We start from the raw sequence: 18009 nt of genomic DNA on the forward strand, positions 1-18009 counted from the left end.
ATGAAATCTGATATAAACTGCATAAAAGAGGGGAAAATGACCCCTGAACAAGGACACACAATAAAACTGCACTTCAAATAATGTAAACACGACAAAGCAGTGCTGCTTCAGTCCATACACAGAATATATACTTAGTATTAGATGTGACAGGGTGTACAGTCAGTGTTCAGAAAGAAACAAATAATCAAATTTACTTTGACCTCTAATTCATTCTTTTTCTGAAACTCCCTGAAATTATCTTGTATTTTGTTATCTATCTTAGAACATAGACATTTCTGTCTTTTATGAAAGCCAATAATATCTGTCAGTTTGGGGAGTAAAAGAAACAGAGGGTTGGGAGAGAAAAAGATGAAAGGTAAATATTCTTTAGAGAGGGATGGCAGACAATAGCGCTTTCAGAGGGGGTTGCACTTAAAGGGAAGATGGTATTAAGCTCATGTCAAACGTAGCCCCTGATAAATTGTTTGATTCACTGATATATAGGAGAGGAAAACATTACAGAGAGAACGAAGGCAATGATAGTACCATAAACACTCTGCCTGAGAGGTAGTAGAAGCTTCAGATATATCAGAGAAGTTGTGAAAGATGTATTAATTCATATCTTGCACAATGACTACATACATAGCAAGAATTTCATTGTACCCAGTGATGCAATAATTCATGGTGTAACCCAGAAAAAAGAAGAACACTTCTGAAGAAATGTAATTTTACTTTTTATTTGGGAATAGCTACCATTTTGTGGTCATAATTGGTTGTGCAATTGTACAAGGATTGCCAAAAATCGTAATGATGAGTTTGACTCTAAGCTAGCCTTTGGCATAAAAATGAAACAAAAAAACAGCTGTGCATCATTTTTAATGCAACCAAGAGACAAACCAGCCTGAAATGGCAAGAGCAGGGTTGTGTGCCACCCAGATTTAAATTGAGAATGTCTTAAATGTTCCAGTCCAGTTCTTGAATTTGAATCGAGGAAGCAAATATTGTGAAAATAAAGTGCTTTTTAAATTAAAGCAACATTCTAATTTGATTTGTACATTTATTTTGTGTATGCATATTACCAACTTTTCAGTATGACTTATATGCTACCATTCCGAAATATGATTTTATTAAACAACGTGTTTTATTATATTAAAATTTCATTTTGTAGACTATGGTAGAACAACCCTTTTCAAAAATGTACTCAAAAAGATACTCTTGTGGTTCTGTTCTGACAGTATGAATTAGTTCATCTAATTAGTTAAGAGAAAATGTAAACTCTGTTTATTCTCCTCTTCCTGTAAATTCCAATTCAACATCCTGTGAGATGTGCCTGATTCTATTCCAGTTTCAGCTCATGAATTGAAAGCAAGCCAGTTCTTCCATTTGGAATTTTTTCTGACTCTGAATGGCGGTTTTCTTGAACTAGCAGCACTGCATGCTGAGAACAGTGGCGCACTTTATGAGCAATTATTCTGAGGCCTGAGTGGATTGAGGGACTGGATTGACATTTTTGTGCACACGGAGCTTTCTAGAATGTAAATGAAGTCTTTGAACATCTCTCTCTCCCTTTACTTGAAGGATTTGGTCTGATGACATGCATTTTTACCTCCCAGTTTCTCATAAGCTGAAGAAAAAAAGCTTTAGTCTTCCCTTTTACATTCAGAATTGTGCCAGCATGACAGTACACACCTTTTGAATAATATATATATTATGAATCACTCTAAACCCAAGCCAGGTCTAAACTCAACAGTTTCCTCACTTTGTTCTGAAATGAAAACGAATACTCAAGCATAAAATTAAGTCAAACACATTTCTCTATTCACAATTCATTCAAGCAAGAAATTGGCAGACGCAAACAGAGCAAGGACAAATGGACAGCTGAAAAAAAAATACATAAACAAAAAAACTTATTCCATAAACAAAAGCACAGATGATTTCCATATATTGAAGTCCATATATTGTTCATGCATTAGAACAAAAAAAAAAAAATATATATATATATATATATATATATATATATATATATATATATATGATATGATATAAGGTGATATGATATTTCAAGTTTTCAAAAAATTTTATTAAGAGAACTGGGAGTGTCATTATCTCAATATATTAAATTAATTAACCACTTCTCATTTTCACTGCGAGTGTCAATATCTCAATATTTTAAATTAATTAACCACTACTCATTTTGTGATTCCAAAAGTAAAAAAATAAAAGTACTTTAGTGAAAAAATAGTTAACATGGGGGTGATTTTACATCCAAACATCATGTTATGTTTGACCTTTGACCCTTATCTATAGTTAATATCTATAACTAATAATTTATCAATGATCATATAAATTCAGCATTGCCAATGGACAGAAACAAAAAAGGTAAAATTTTAAATAGAGAAGATTATTAATAAACATATATTATTATTTGGAAGTAAAATAAAATAAAATAAATATTTCAAGTTTCAATCAGTCATGCATCAGATTTGTTCAGTAATTACATAGAGTAACAATTGCTTATTTTTAATAATAGATTAACAAATGCTTATTTATTTTAATAATAGAATAACATGTATTTAACGTTTATTTCTTGGAAACAGAGTAAGATAAAATAGTAGACGTCTGACAGCTCTTTTGGTGAAAAGGAGTGTGGCCTTCACACTTTTCTTTCTTTAAACATGGTTTCCTTGTGTCCCAACATGCTTAAATCCACGTTGCCTTGGGAACTCCAGAAGTGAGAGCGAGAAGGAGACTGCGAAGTAAAACCCGCTGGGTCGCAGGTGCTGAAAATGAACAGTGTCCAATGATCCTGAAAGACAAGGCAATTTGGCAGGCACCGTCAGAATAATGAGAATAGAATGGTAATGTTGCAGGGCTGAGCTCTGTTGCGGGGGCATTTGCAGGCCAGGCCGAGGCCAATGTGCGCGGCAGTCTCCACGTCGAGGTGTTTGCACATTAACCTGCATAAATAGGGGTTACAAAACCCCCACCCATACACCTATGTCTGTGTCTCACTGAGGCTTACTCTCACAATGCAAAGTCATAGGATGCCTCATAGTACAGGCAACGCAGGCATCTATTCATGTCAGTTTAGCCAGTGCAAGCAGAAGATACCACAGAAAGCAATATGAGAAAAACATGTCTAAGAGAGACAGAGAGAGAGAGAGAGAGAGGAGTCTCTAGAGAGGGATAAAGAGATGGATGAGACATGGCTGTCTCTTAGGGGAACTGCTCCTGATGTTCTCTCAGACGTGACAAAGTGATACTAGATTAGACAAACTTGAAAGGAAGAACTCTACTAACCTGCTGCCAGATACACTTCGGCCAGCTGGAAATACTTTGTCAAGTGAGGGAAGAGGTAGAGTAAAGACCAGGAAACTGCATTGAAATGGTAGCTTGTGAAGTTAGAAGTTAGTCATGATTAAAAGAAGTTCAACTACTGCTACACTACTCTTATGAAGAAATTGTAACACTATTTTGATAGTCCACTTTTGAGGTTTTACTAACTATGAGTAACTACATGTCAACTACCAGTCATTAGAGCGTTAGTAGACTGCATGGTTAATATCTGCATACTTTAATTTGCTGGTCCCCCAATAGACATGAAGTGGTAACACTTCATTAGAATATAGCTTGATAATTGTTAAGCAATGAACAATGCAGCTGACACCAATAAAACCATTTTAGATTCCCAAAAGAACATTTCAGTGAACAGTTCTTTATAAAACTGTGTTTTTATTAGTGCTGTCAAATGATTAATCACATCCAAAATAAAAGTTTTTGTGTGTGCTGTGTATATTCATTATGTATATATAAATACACACACATGCATGTATATATTTCAGAAAAAAATTGTTATGATTATATATTAAATATATTTATTTATAATGTAAATTATATGAATTTAAATATAGACATAAATACATTTAAATATTTTCTAAATATGTGTGTGTGTGTGTGTGTATATATATATATATATATATATATATATATATATATATATATATATATATATATATATATATATATATATATATATATATATATATATATATATATATATATATATATATGTTTCTAGTACCGGTTTGGACCCCCTTTTGCCTTCAGAACTGCCTTAATTCTTTGTGGCATAGATTCAACAAGGTGATGGAAACATTCCTCAGAGATTTTGGTCCGTATTGACATGATAACATCACACAGTTGCTGCAGATTTGTCGGCTGCACATCCATGAGGTGAATCTCACGTTCCACCACATCCCAAAGATGCTCTGTTGGGTTGAGATCTGGTGACTGTGGAGGCCATTTGAGTAAAGTGAACTCATTGTCATGTTCAAAAAACCAGTCTGAGATGATTTGAGTTTTGTGACATGATTAATCATTTGACAGCACTAGTTTTTATGAATATAAAGAACATTGTAATAATCTAAAGAACCTTTTTCCACAATAAAGAAACTTTTGTGGAATTGAAAGGTTCTGTAGATATTAAATATTCTTTATGGAACCATCAATGCCAGTAAAGAACCTCTATTTTAAGCATGTACATTTAAGTAATACAATTAATCTATTTAAAATCTACGTATATCTTGGTTACAATGCACAGCTCATTCAGCTCAACACTGAAAGTTGCTATCTGCGATAAGGGTCTTGGGTTCAAAATCTTGGAGGAATATAAATTTCCATAAACTAAGTAAAACTGCAAATGCATAAAATGTATCAATGGCATATTTTATGTTTTTACTCTTTTATTACACTTAAAATTAATGATAAAACACGTTATATCATGAAACCTTGTTCTCATTTTGATGTGAACTAGAAAACATACTTGGAATTTTGAACAACTGAGAAAAAAAAGCAAGAGTTTCATTGAAGCCTGTGTCTGTTATTTTTCCTCAGAAAATCAGCAGTCTTCATTCTTAACTAAAACTGTATCACGGAGACATTGTCGTTGTTTCAACATTATCGTATCCAGTTTCATCTATTTTCACTCTTTAAGACCAGTTAGAGACCATTTACATCATGTTGTCACTGTACTGTAGCTCTTAAAGTGAAGGTGAGCAGAAATGTTCCTCTCTATCTTTCTATTATCAACAAGTCTTTTAAAAATGCAATGCGAAGCCAACAAACATTCCCATCTGTTATCTTGGCGAGAGGTTAATGCTTTTGTTGACCTCCTGATGCCCTAACATCATGTGGGCTACATGTCTTTATCACAACTCTGCTGTGCACGCTCTGTTTTTTAAAGTCCCCTGCTTTCTCTCTAAACAAATCATGGCTTAAGAACACAACAAGCATTTACTGAACCATAGGAGAATTGTCCTGCAGGACACAGGAGAATTACCAGCTCTCCTTGAAGAAACGCGGGCATCTATCAGGTTACTGCTTGTAAATTACAAATACACCTATTGCTGGAGTCATATCACCGGAACATCTGGATAAGACATAATTGTCTGATATCATGGAATACATTTATTCATGTTTTCAGCCCTGACATTTCAATCAGTTGTGTGTTTGTGTTGTCTGGAGAATGGATGATGAATGGACAATGTGTCTTGCAGGTGAAAATGATCTCATCACAAGGTTTCAATTAGATTCAGGCATGTGCAATGGGATTTGTGGGGTTTTGGTCCAGTTTGGACATTGGCTGGCTGATGTTAAAATAAAAAATAAATAAAAAAGAAACACTCCAAACTCCTGAAGCAGGTTAGACCATGCTGGTAGTTAGTTAGTTATTGGTTGGTCATTAGCTAGTAAACATTGTTTTCAGTAAAATCATTTTACCTAACTATTTAGTTTTGTTTTTGAGTGCACTGAAAAGAAAATCAAAAATTTGGTAAAACTTTTTACTTCTTATGTCTCAATTTTATGAGTCAAATGTAACCCTTAATGAAGAGGGAGAAAGAGATTTAAAATACTAAAATTATTTTCTCTTCATCTCAGGGGTGGTGCAGACGGCTTTATAAAAAAAAGATAAAAAAGAAAAGAAAAGAAAAGAAAAAGAGAAAAGAATAAGCCATTTTACCAAAAGAAGGTGAAGCTCTTTTCAGCAATGAGAATGATCATCAGCAACAACAGCTCCAGAGCCTTCGCCACAAAGCAGATAATGCTGTTTAAATACCCAAGAACAGGGGTGATACAATACAGGATGTTACATCAGCTCTTTTAATGCGAAATTCAGGCAATAATGATGCAATTGTTCTTTTCTTATTTATAATATCTCTTTCCAGCATGTATTCTTCTTTCACATAATTACAGCATCACTTACATTCATTAGAAACAGAACATTTGCAGAAAATCTTTCATTTGTTTGCTTGGCTCTGTAATATGACATGTTTATTTAGTTTTCAGGGAGAATGTACTATACATTTTAACTACAGTGATGTCAGTCGATTTCAGTGTTATATTAGAATTAATAACTGTATATACTATTATAGTTTTTGTTTATATTTTGAATTAGCTTTTATTTTGATATTTTCATCTTTCATTTTAAGTTTTAGTAATTTTGCTATGTGCCTCTGTCATTTTTTTAGCCTATCTAGTCTTTTTTATTTCTGTATTAGAAATTTTAGTATTTCAGTTTAAGTATTTTAAGTTTTCAAGTTCTTTATGTTTTTCGACTAATATTTTTTTATGGTTTTAGTTAACAATAACGACAGTGAGCGACTGAAATATTTTTGTTAACTTGTTTTGTTAATACATACATTACAATTATAGTTATTGGTATTCAAAAGCATTGGCACTGATCAAATACATTTTCTGCTCAAAAAATATTATTTTCTTATTTTTATCGACTCAGGTTGGTAAGATCTGTTTGGTCTTGGTCTCTTCTGTTCCCCATATTCAAAATAACTGTTTTCTATTTTCATATATTATAAAATGTAATTTATTCGTGAGATGGCAAAGCAGAATTTACAGTTGCGCTCCTTTCGCTCCTTTCATTCACAGCGCTGTCAGTTCTGATTGCGGTCCTACCATGTGGACAACCATTAAGTGACTGAAAGAAAAATCCCAGCAAGAAACATGTGCTGTTGAAAAGTAAATTAGGAAATTGGAGAAAGGGCGCAGTCAAAGGACCCTGTGGTCTTCCCTGTCGTATTTAATTGAGTGCGCTCCTAATTGAGCCTCTTCGTCATTCAGCGTGATAGCACTTATTCTTTTCAAAGGCTACAGGCTGCTTGGCATTGCCAAGATCTCCAGTCAAAGAAAAGTTTCCCATCCGCCCATTATAACAAGAGAAATGCAGAGTTGTCTGCATGACCTGGACTGACTTCTCCTTTGAAGGCAGCCTGTATAAAAAAGTAACAATACTTTATGGGAGAAAGAGAGACAGACAAAGAGAGAGTGACAGTGTCTTCACTGGTCTGTAGTCTCTGTATAGTTCTGAAGTCTCTTTAATCTTCTCCGTCAGAGAGAACACTAGACCATATAGGAAAGACATTTCTCAAAACTTAACACTTCAGGGAAAGGGACATTTTTTTTTAGACTGCTAAAGGAGTTGTTTACTCAAAAATGAAAATTTTCACACAAAAAAATTGTTAATTTATTATTTAACTTAAATAATGTTAAGTTTCTTTAAATATGTTCAGATTAGATACCAACTCATTTACATATTGGATGACCAAAGTGTGAGAAAAATTCATCATTTTGGGGTGACCTATACTCCTTTTAGCTTTTTTTTAGCTGTTTTTGGCTAATATTTGTGAAGAAGACTCTGTTACTTTGCAGATTAGAATTTTTTTGTTTCATCAGACTATATTTCTGTAGAAGTTGTGAGGGAGAAATTGGTTGTGTAGTGTCAGACCACTTCTGTCGAAAGTTTTCCACTCATATTATAAGGGGCAGGATGGAGGCGGAATGAACGAGCCACCTGCTCCGGGGTCCAGTGCCACAAATAAAATTTGAGCAATCCGCTTAGACACACCCCCAGGCTCTGACAGATAGAAATAAGATGTCACAATGTGACAGGAATATATGAGTGCACAAGCCTATAGTTAACTATTCATTCTTTTGTGACATATATTTGGTAGATTTTAGTAATTATTCTGAAAGTACATTTAGATTGCCAGTTTAAAGTGAAGTGTTAGGATTGAAGTGATTTGGATGGATGGACGCTTTGTTCTCTATGAATTCTTCTCCTGTTAGAAATTATAGAGCACTATACATTTACTTTAAAGTCTCCTACTTTTATCCAGTTGACTGAGCAGCAACAAAAAAATAGTTTCTTCGGTAGGGAAGACTATGTCTGCCGGTCCATTAAAAATAGAAAATGTCAGAGGAGATTATCACTCTGACCGCAGCCCAAAAGCCCAGGTGTCAGTCTGACTCAGTGATTCATTCTACAGTTTGCTCTCGTCCTGAGTTCTGTTGCTGATAAGGGATTAAGGAAGATTTGAAGAAAACTCCATACAAAGGTCTCTCCTGAATCAATGAGCTGTATCAAAATTCCCATTTGAACTACTCTAATAATTCTCATGCTGTAGGGAAAGCTTATAGGTTTGATGTCTACAATGATCAGAAAATAATTTCAGCACAAAATGTGGAATCAATAACAGTTCCGCTTTACTAGGTTCAGGGCTCAACAATAACAAGGGCCTAATGAAACGGGGATAACGTGAAACAGTTTGGATGAGCTGATAAGTGGCGCACTTCCCAAAAACATTTGGATTTCCCAATACTGTTGTGAATTATTCTGATTTGTATAATAATAATTAAAATAATAATTCATTAAATTTATTTAGGGCTTTTATAGACACAAAGTGCTGGAATCTCCTCATCAACCACCTATTGATTTTTGATTTTGTATTCTAATTCAGTAGTTGATTTTATATGTCATCAAACAAACATTGTCTAGATTTGATGTAATTACTAAATGCAGTCTACTTTTGATGTAATTTGATGCAAGAATTACTTAATAGTCCTGAAAGCATTAGCTAAATATTATAATATTTTACAGCAGTATATTTTCTCTGAGAAATAAAAATCAGACAAGCAAAACTGTATGAAACCGTCTATAACAGTCTTATTTGTAAATTATTATTATATGTATTACTAGCTTTTATTTGCATATTTCCAGTTTTCAAGTTTTGGTTATATACATTTTTATTTTATTTATTATGTCAGTTTTATTAATTAGTGTTTCAACCTAAACCTAAACTTCTTTTATTTCAGTTAGTTGGTAAGGAAACTTTTATTTTTTTCTAAAGGTTTTTTTAGGTGAAGTTTTTAATCTAATATTTATATTGTATTTTGAGTTTAATTTCAGTTAATAATTCTAGGATTACTTAACACTTAAAACTTTTTTTTGTAAAAGAATCACTGTCTTACAAAAATACAAGTGTTTTTGTTTTTGCCCTCCCTTTACCTCTGGCAGGCCAGATACAGGTGAAAAGTCACATGAGAAAAGACAGTGTTATGATTGGCTGAATGACCTGTCAGTCATCATATTCCCTTCATTTCTGTGATTGGCTGATTAACCTGTAACCCACCTCTCATGCTTGCAAATCAGATCTAGGATGAATTAAACTGCTCTGGAATACTCCCTTTGGTGGGTCAGTGGTCTGATATTTAATAAAAAGTAACTAAATGTTATTGAAATAGACTACTTGTAATGTTATAAACTCTAACACAAAATCGGTTGCCTATTTATAATATATATATATATATATATATATATATATATATATATATATATATATATATACAGTATACTGAGGTTGAGGACAGTAAAATATTGCCATTGTTAAGATCTGCTATTTTCTTTCCTGTTTTCTAGTGCTAAAAATGGTCTCTTTTTGTTCACAGTGCCAATCAGAGGTCTATTTGAGGAGTTTATGATCTCACCCTAGTGCTCGAGTTGTGATGTGGAGGTGCACCATGGCAATACAAGGTTCAATAGTGAGCCTGGCTCTACTGTTCTTTGGGATTCAAGCTGTTCCTAACCCCACCAACAAACTAGTAAGGACCACAAGAGTGAGGAGACAGGTTCCCGAAGGCGGGGGTCCCTCTAGCAACCAGACCCAGGCCATGATCTTCAATCATGTATACAACATCAATGTGCCTCTAGAGTCACTCTGTTCAGTGGACCTAGACACGGTACCAGGGCCAGGGACAAACAAAGGTGCAGCTGGGAGTGACAAGATGCCCACAGAGTACACAGAAGAGACAGTGGACTCGGACAGCCAGGTGACCTTCACCCATCGCATCAATATCCCAAAGCAGGCGTGTGGGTGTCCTGCGGCTGCCGCCATGGAACAGCTGGTTAACCGCGTAGAGATGCTGGAGAGGGAGGTGTCCTTGCTTCGAGCACAGTGTAGCTCCAGCTGCTGTGGAGAGAGCTCTGTTATGGGTAAGTTTTAGATTATGAGGTAGATACACATTGCTTGCATATCCTGCAGTATTATATATATATATATATATATATATATATATATATATATATATATATATATATATATATATATATATATATATATAAGTAGTACTAAAGTCCAACTAAAGATACACTGAAGTATATTTGATTGTGCTAAAGATGAATTATTGTAAGTACACTTTAGGTACAATTTAATATCTTGCATTTAAAGACCCATATTATTCAAAGATAATACAATCCTCATCAATAGTGACATTAAAAACCATTTAGGCTTAATAAAATAAGTAGTACACAAATAATGGAATAAAAATATTTGAAATAATAACTATATGAAATACAAATATTTATATAAAAAAAATATTAAATTAGAGTGGCCTTTTATTGGCACACCTGTGCAATAATGATGCTGTCCAATCAGCATCTTGATATACCACACCTGTGAGGTGGATGGATTATCTCGGCAAAGGAGAAATGCTCACTAACACAGATTTAGACAGATTTGTGAACAGTATTTGAGAGAAATAGGCCCTTTGTGTACTTAGAAAAAGTCTTAGGTCTTGGAGTTGGATATACACACACACACACACACACACATATATATATATATATATATATATATATATATATATATATATATATATATATATATATATATATATATATATATATATATATATATATATATATATGTATATATATATATATATAGTAGCCTAAGAACAAAATAGCCAACGTATTATTATTATTTGAGGCACTTTCTTGCAGAATTCCACTGAACATATCAGACAACGATGGTGCATGCCACTCATTTGGCGCAGAGACGAGTCTTTTTTTCTGCGCTCTGATCTGTCTCCTGCGCTTGGCGCTTCTCCGTCTCCACGCGGGTTCTCCGCATCCAGCGCGGCCTGGATCATTTCTCGTGCGCGCTGCCTTATTTCCGCATCCAAGTAACGTTAATGGTCTTTATAACGTGGATCAAGCACATTCGCGGTGAAGTGCAGAGGATCCGAAAAGATCTCAGTGAGACGTGTGCTAACAGACTCTATAAGACTGTACTTTTCTTTGTTTTTACTTCGTGGTCCGTCTTAATCTCTTTGTTAGGAGACGTTTTAGTGCTGCGAATAAAGGAATACGAAGAGAGAGAATGTTCTCACTGGTGTTAAGTGAATGTCGCGTGGAGCTCGTGGTCTGCGCTATGCAGGTGCACGTGCAGGTTGCGGTTTCTGTTTGCGTCATCACAACATTTCATTATATATGTGTGTGGGGGGGGGGTGCATGTGTGTGTGTGTGTGTGTGTGTGTGTGTGTGTACAAAATAGGTAAATGGAGGATATATTCAGCAATACTGACAATAAAAAGATAAAATCACTTTCTCTTTTTGACTTTTCTCTTTAATCTAAAACGGTTAACACTAAATTAAGCTTAAACCATTTAAAAGGACTCATTTTAATTAAAAACTTACTTCTCAGTCAGACTCAAATAATACTGAATTAGTGAAGAATCATCTAAGAATCATTCACTGGAACATTGAAATAATATTTTTTATAACTATTTTTTATATTTTTTAATCTTTAATCCATTTCAGGTGGTTTTTGGCTCATTGTACCAGGTGGATGATACAAAAGTGCATCCTGGTCGTTCTGTCAATTGTGATGTGACTGCGGTGCTAAGTGAAGTAGAGGCTATATTGCGCATTGACCCATAGGGACAACAGAACTGTGGACAGCAGTAGTGTTGTGCTTGCTTAACGTCTCAAAGGGGCCCTCGAGTGGATTCACACCTGCAATCCTTGGCTGCGGAGCCCTTCCAGGGCAGATAAAAACAGCTGAAACACTGCAGTAGTATTAAGCTATACAAATGAGGTTAGATTGTGAACTAGATTAATTACAGCACTGCTGCTGGAGAGGTCTTCCCCTCAAGCCTTTGATAAGTCCTCTGTTTGCTGAATCAAACCAGGCTACATTTGCTGGAGCTAATACGATTGCAAGATATTGCCTCAGAAGTTTTAATATTATTATTCTTTTTACATTTTTTTTTTTTTTTTTTTTTTTTTACATAAGATTAATTTTAGTCCATCCTGATGGAAATTAAAGGAATATCTCACCCAGTGTGAATTCTGTCATTATTTACTCACCGACATTTTGTTCCAAATCTGTTTGACTTGGTTTGCTCTGAAGGGAATGCAGTAATATTTAAAGACACTGTACGTGTAAGAGTGTCCAGGATACTGAAAGTGAGGACCAAAATGACAGAAAAAATGCACTATAAAATGATGATAAAGTGGTGTGACTTTTTTCAGAACATAATGGTAGTCTTGTGTGAGTAACAGTCTGTAATTTAAAGGAGGGCTACAATGGTGTTTTTCGCAGTGTTAAAGAGATGGATTCTCATGCTAAACATGGCCAAAGTAAAAAAAAATAGTTATTTGGACGAAAGACGGAGAATTTCTGTGCCAAAAATCTTACTTCTGGGCTGTTTTTTTTTTATTGTGGATCTTATGACGTAGACGATGGTGGAACTCCTTATATGAGCATTTTTCTCAGAAAAGCACGCCGCGCACACATCGACCAGAGGAGAGCGAGACCCTGCCCATCAACGCGCTTCTTCCAGGAATCGTTGGCAGCGCTGCACAGGATTTGTTCGAGAGTGTCTCCAAATAAGAGTGTTTTTGGATGTGAGAGAAAGTTTACCATGTTCAGCTTCCCCAAGAACCCAGTGTTACATGAACAGTGGATGCAGTTTGTTTTCCAGGGCAGCAACGGAGTGTAGCAAGTGTGTTTGTATGTTCATGCCTCCAGGAGCTCTGCTTTTTCCAGAGAGAATTCGGAAAGCTGTATTTTTCTTACATAAATATGATAAAACTAAAGACTTTTTGGAGATAGGGAGGATGCAGTACTACTCTATAGGTACTCAAGATTAACATGAGATTAGGTGAAACTATGTATGTTATGTACCCTTTAAGTGTTATATACTTAAAGGGATAGTTCACACAAAAAAAAAAAAAAATAATAATAAAAAAAAAAAATACTCACCCTCAGCTTGTTCCAAAGCTGTATGAATTTCTCTCTAAATATATTTTGAAGAATCTGGGTTATCAAATATCTTCTGTTTGGTTACAGACATTTATTGAAATATCTTCTTTTCTGTTCAGCAGAATAGATAAATTCATACAGGTTTGGAACAACATGAGGGTGAGTAAATGATGACAGAATAAAATGTTTGAGTAAACTATCAATTTAAAATTGTAGAAGTTGATGAATCAGTTGACTTATGTCACAAAACCTGTTTGAATGATTAATTCATGAACCAGACTGATTCAGTCACAGTGTTAACAGCTGCCAATTTCTCCCTGACGTTAGGGTGAGTAAGTGATATTCATTTCTTTAATTAACTTCAACATATTTGTTCAATTTTAGGTCGCTTGGACTTTGTCCCTCAATGTGGCCATGGCACGTTCAGTATGGAGGTTTGTGGGTGTGTTTGTGAAGAAGGATGGATTGGAAAGAACTGCTCTGAACCCCACTGTCCAGATGACTGCTCCGGCCAGGGCATTTGCATCGAAGGCGAGTGTGTATGCGACCGTAACTTTGGCGGTGAGAACTGCTCGGAGCCTCGATGTCCAGGTGATTGCTCTGACAGGGGGTTGTGCATTGATGGCGAGTGTGTTTGTGAGGAATCCTTTGCTGGAGAAGACTGCTCGCTGGGCAGATGTCTGAACGACTGCTCAGATCAAGGAACCTGTGTGAACGGAACCTGCCAGTGCCGACCTGGCTTCCTGGGGGAAGACTGCTCTCTCATCTTCTGTGCTAATAACTGCAGCCAGAAAGGGGTGTGCAAGGATGGTTTCTGTGCCTGTCAAGAGGGATATACAGGAGATGACTGCGCTTCAGGTCAGTGTTCAATGTGTAAAAACACCCTTGTAGTTTTTGTTGCCAGGAAATTTGTAGACATAATTTATAGGTTTGAAACATATATTCCCTGTATATATTTAGAGTTATTTCTAGGGCTGTCAAGTTATTCTAATTAAATACATGATGTGCAATTTATATATATATATATATATATATATATATATATATATAGTTAAACTTTATTTGGAGATACTTGTGCACAATGCAAATTTTCTTTATATTAAGCCTAAAATATGCCTTTGATGCCACTATTGATAAGGATTGTAAGAACTTTAAATAATATCTGTCTTTAAATGCAAGATATTTAACGTGTACCTGAAATATACAATAGTTCCACATTAGCACAATCAAATATACTTCAGTATAAATAAGTTTTAACCAGTGTGCCAGTTTAGTATAATAAAAGTACAATTGCAGAATATTTTATTAAGTTAATAAATACTAGGATATACATTACAAAAAAAGCTTTTTTAGCTTTAGAATGAAATATGTTGTTTCAACATTGCATAAATGAAGATAATAAATGGGTATTGATGTCTTTGATTTTTTAATTGAATACTGAAAATTAATTCTACTATAAATATGAAACTAAAACCACCAGTAGGTGACTGCATGTGAGTCATTCATTCATACATTCGTTCTTTCAACCAATTTGTTTAAAGTGCTGCAACACAAAGCCCATTAACTTATTAACTGATAGAAAAAAATAAACAATTAATATAGATGAAATATAATTAAATGTGATATGTAAGAGACATTTCTGAGTAATTTCTTGTATTGTACTGTTAAATCAAAAATATTTTATATATATATTAAATCTATTTACAGTATATACAGTACCTTACATGTAGTTAAAGATAGCATTTCCAGTAGCTTTGGTTGTTGTTGTTTTTTTGTTTAGTTTTTTCATTGTTTTAACATTATTGCATTTTGCTATATTGGCACAGTAGATTCAGCTAACCGTTACCCAAGAAAATGAGTTTGTGCTGGATAATTCACACATTTTGCTTTATATATTGCACGTGAATATTTAATGTCTGACTCGCTTGGTGTTCTTTAAGCATTTAAAATCCATCAAAGAAGAAATTAAGCTATAATAAAAGCTTGTTTGAGAAAACATGAACATCATTTTCATAGCATATTCTCTCTCAAAGTGTTTAAGCCAACAGCAGATAAACAAGCCACTTTATTAAGTGATGTGCAACTGGTAAATTTTCTTTCCAATATAAATCCTCTCTGCGAAGAGCAGTAACCGATTCCCCAGTTACCGGCACACACAACAGATGCTAAACCCCACGGTAGGCCCCCTGCTCCTGCAGTCATGGCTGTAAAATTGGTGACAACTCACAGCATAACACCATTCATTTGTCAAAAGTCACATTCACTGGGGAAGATGTGTCATATTAACCAGGCCGAAGCAATTTCTCCATCACGATTACCCAGGTTCACAGCTAGTTCGTGGAAAAGGCTGGCGAAACCCCACATCGATGAAGACAGCTGTCATCTCACGGGTGGGAGAGGGAAGGGCAAATCATATTACCAGCCCAGTTCTCTCCCTCTCATTTTCTGCAAGACTGAGTGGAGGCAAAATTGCTTATTTCATTGCAATTAGGAGAAAATAGTGGGGTGTTGTGTGTGAGAGGTGGTGGAATACGGCGAGTGGCTGCTCAATCATTACTCTCCACATAGCTTCTTAAGATTCTTCTCTCTTAGGTCTTCATATTATCAAGGGAATGAATTAGGATATGGCTTTTCTTTCAGTTAATCTATGCAATTTTCTCGTTTCATTAGGTCAATGAAAAAGTAAGCAAAAAGTATTTTGCAAACAGCGATGGGAGGGGAAGGGGGAAGAAGTAATGAAGGAAATCTTTCTGAAATCTTCGAATAGCTTAAAATGAAATTATATGTGAAATGTCTTTCTTTGACAATGACAATTTTTCTAATCAGGAGATATTTTCTATTCATCAAGGAATTAAATTGCTCTGACAAAAAAAAAAAAAAAAAAAAAACACATAGAACTACACCTGCCTTTAACAAGTCTGTCAACTATAATTCAACAAAAGTAATCATGAAATAAGTAATAGCAAATTTTACTCAACACACTTCGCCAAACATAGTCTTTAAGTTATTCTGACTGACATAGTGTTGCTTCAGTTCATGGCAATCGATAATGTAGACAAGCAGGGCTGTCAATACTAATGCATGTACAAAGCTGAGAATGAATCCAGTTTGAATGGACTGAGAAATTACTGTTAGAATTTGTGATGCTGTGCTGAATAATAAAAATAAAAAAAAACAGTTAATTCACAACACATTATATATATTACATTTTCTGTTTTGCTTAAGATAAGTAAATCAACAGTTTTTAAATAACGAGAGAATGTGTAAAAGTATGATATTTGGGTTAAAAACAGTATACATAGTATATAGTATACATACATAGTATTCTGATGGAAAGATTTTTTTCAAATAATTGATCTCAGCTTTTAAGAGATGAGACTGTCTTCTGAGACACGGAAACTGAGAAGCATCCAGTTAGAAAGACCGTTGCTCCCTTTTTGTCTGTATAGACTGTATCTGCTCCGCTTCCTGAATTCTTGTTCCTCCTTGAAAATAAAAAGGGGAGCTTGGCAGTTAGATAAGGGTGAGAAGCACAGATGCTAGAGTGATAAATTTTGCTAAGTATGCACCCTGGGACTTTTTTTTTTCTATTTTGAGGGGTCTGTTGTAGAGGGGGACCAGAAGGAGCGCCAGTCTGTCCTGTTCGTGTGGAAGAAGCTGAATTGCTTTCTCAAGTCTTTAGCAATTCCTTGGGGGCCACTTATAGCTACTCCTATGAGCCCAGTATCAGGAAGACGTCTCGTGTGTTCTGGAGACCCGGGTTGTTTCTTAGTCTCTTGGGTAGCCCAAATGGGATTCTCCAAACTCATTTATAAGTAGCTACATTTTATAACTTTTTCAAGTTCACTACATACCAGAACATCAGTGTCAGATAATACTACATGTGGCTTGGAGAAGCAACTTAAAAATATCTATCTATCTATCTATCTATCTATCTATCTATCTATCTATCTATCTATCTATCTATCTTCCATTAAAAAGTTATCTCTGAACGAAAGTTGTAAAATGCTTGCAGTGTGGTTTGCTTTAGATCACATCAGAGGATTTTCCATGCCCGTCTCCTCAGAATGATTGCTTTTTGATCAGAATAATTCATATTCATGTGATATCGTCTGCCTTTTTATACACAGTGTCACCTCCTATGAATCTGCGAGTTCGGGGAGTGTCAGAGAACACCATTGATCTGGAATGGGAGGGGCCTGTGATCCTGACAGACTATCTCATCACTTATGCCCCCACAACCCCTGGTGGAGTCCAACTAGAGATCAGAGTCCCAGGAAATGTTACCAACACCACCATCAAAGGGTTGGAGCCGGGTCTGGAGTACAACATCAATGTGTACGCGGTGATCGACAACATCATAAGTGCCCCAATGAACACCTTAGTCTCCACCTGTGAGTGCACTTATCTCCTGGGAGCTCTTTTATTCAAATAGCATTGGTGTTTTGGTCCGATATGCTATTTTTCTATTGAAATGTCTGAGATGGTTTGCATAGATCTTGAATGTGACATTTTCATTGTAAGTGCATCATTGTTACCCAAGCATGACCCAGGTTTAATAGACCTGGATGAGAGATTACACACTCCTTCACAGACCCATTTGCACACACACACACACACACATACCTCATGT

At 35.2% G+C, this 18009-nt stretch overlaps 1 protein-coding gene across 2 annotated transcripts in view; it reads left to right on the top strand.

Moving 5' to 3' along the window:
• The window catches only part of tnr (tenascin R (restrictin, janusin)), a 128047-nt gene that overhangs the window by 69118 nt on the left and 40920 nt on the right, over positions 1-18009 (top strand). For both annotated transcript variants that reach the window (XM_026205816.1, XM_026205817.1), the window contains exons 4-6: positions 9778-10321; positions 13761-14234; positions 17507-17770. In XM_026205816.1, the coding sequence (XP_026061601.1) occupies positions 9835-10321; positions 13761-14234; positions 17507-17770 (1225 nt within the window). In that variant the 5' untranslated portion in view covers positions 9778-9834. The remainder of the gene's footprint in view (positions 1-9777; positions 10322-13760; positions 14235-17506; positions 17771-18009) is intronic.

Source organism: Carassius auratus, chromosome 27 (assembly GCF_003368295.1).
Source record: "Carassius auratus strain Wakin chromosome 27, ASM336829v1, whole genome shotgun sequence".
NCBI lineage: Eukaryota > Metazoa > Chordata > Actinopteri > Cypriniformes > Cyprinidae > Carassius > Carassius auratus.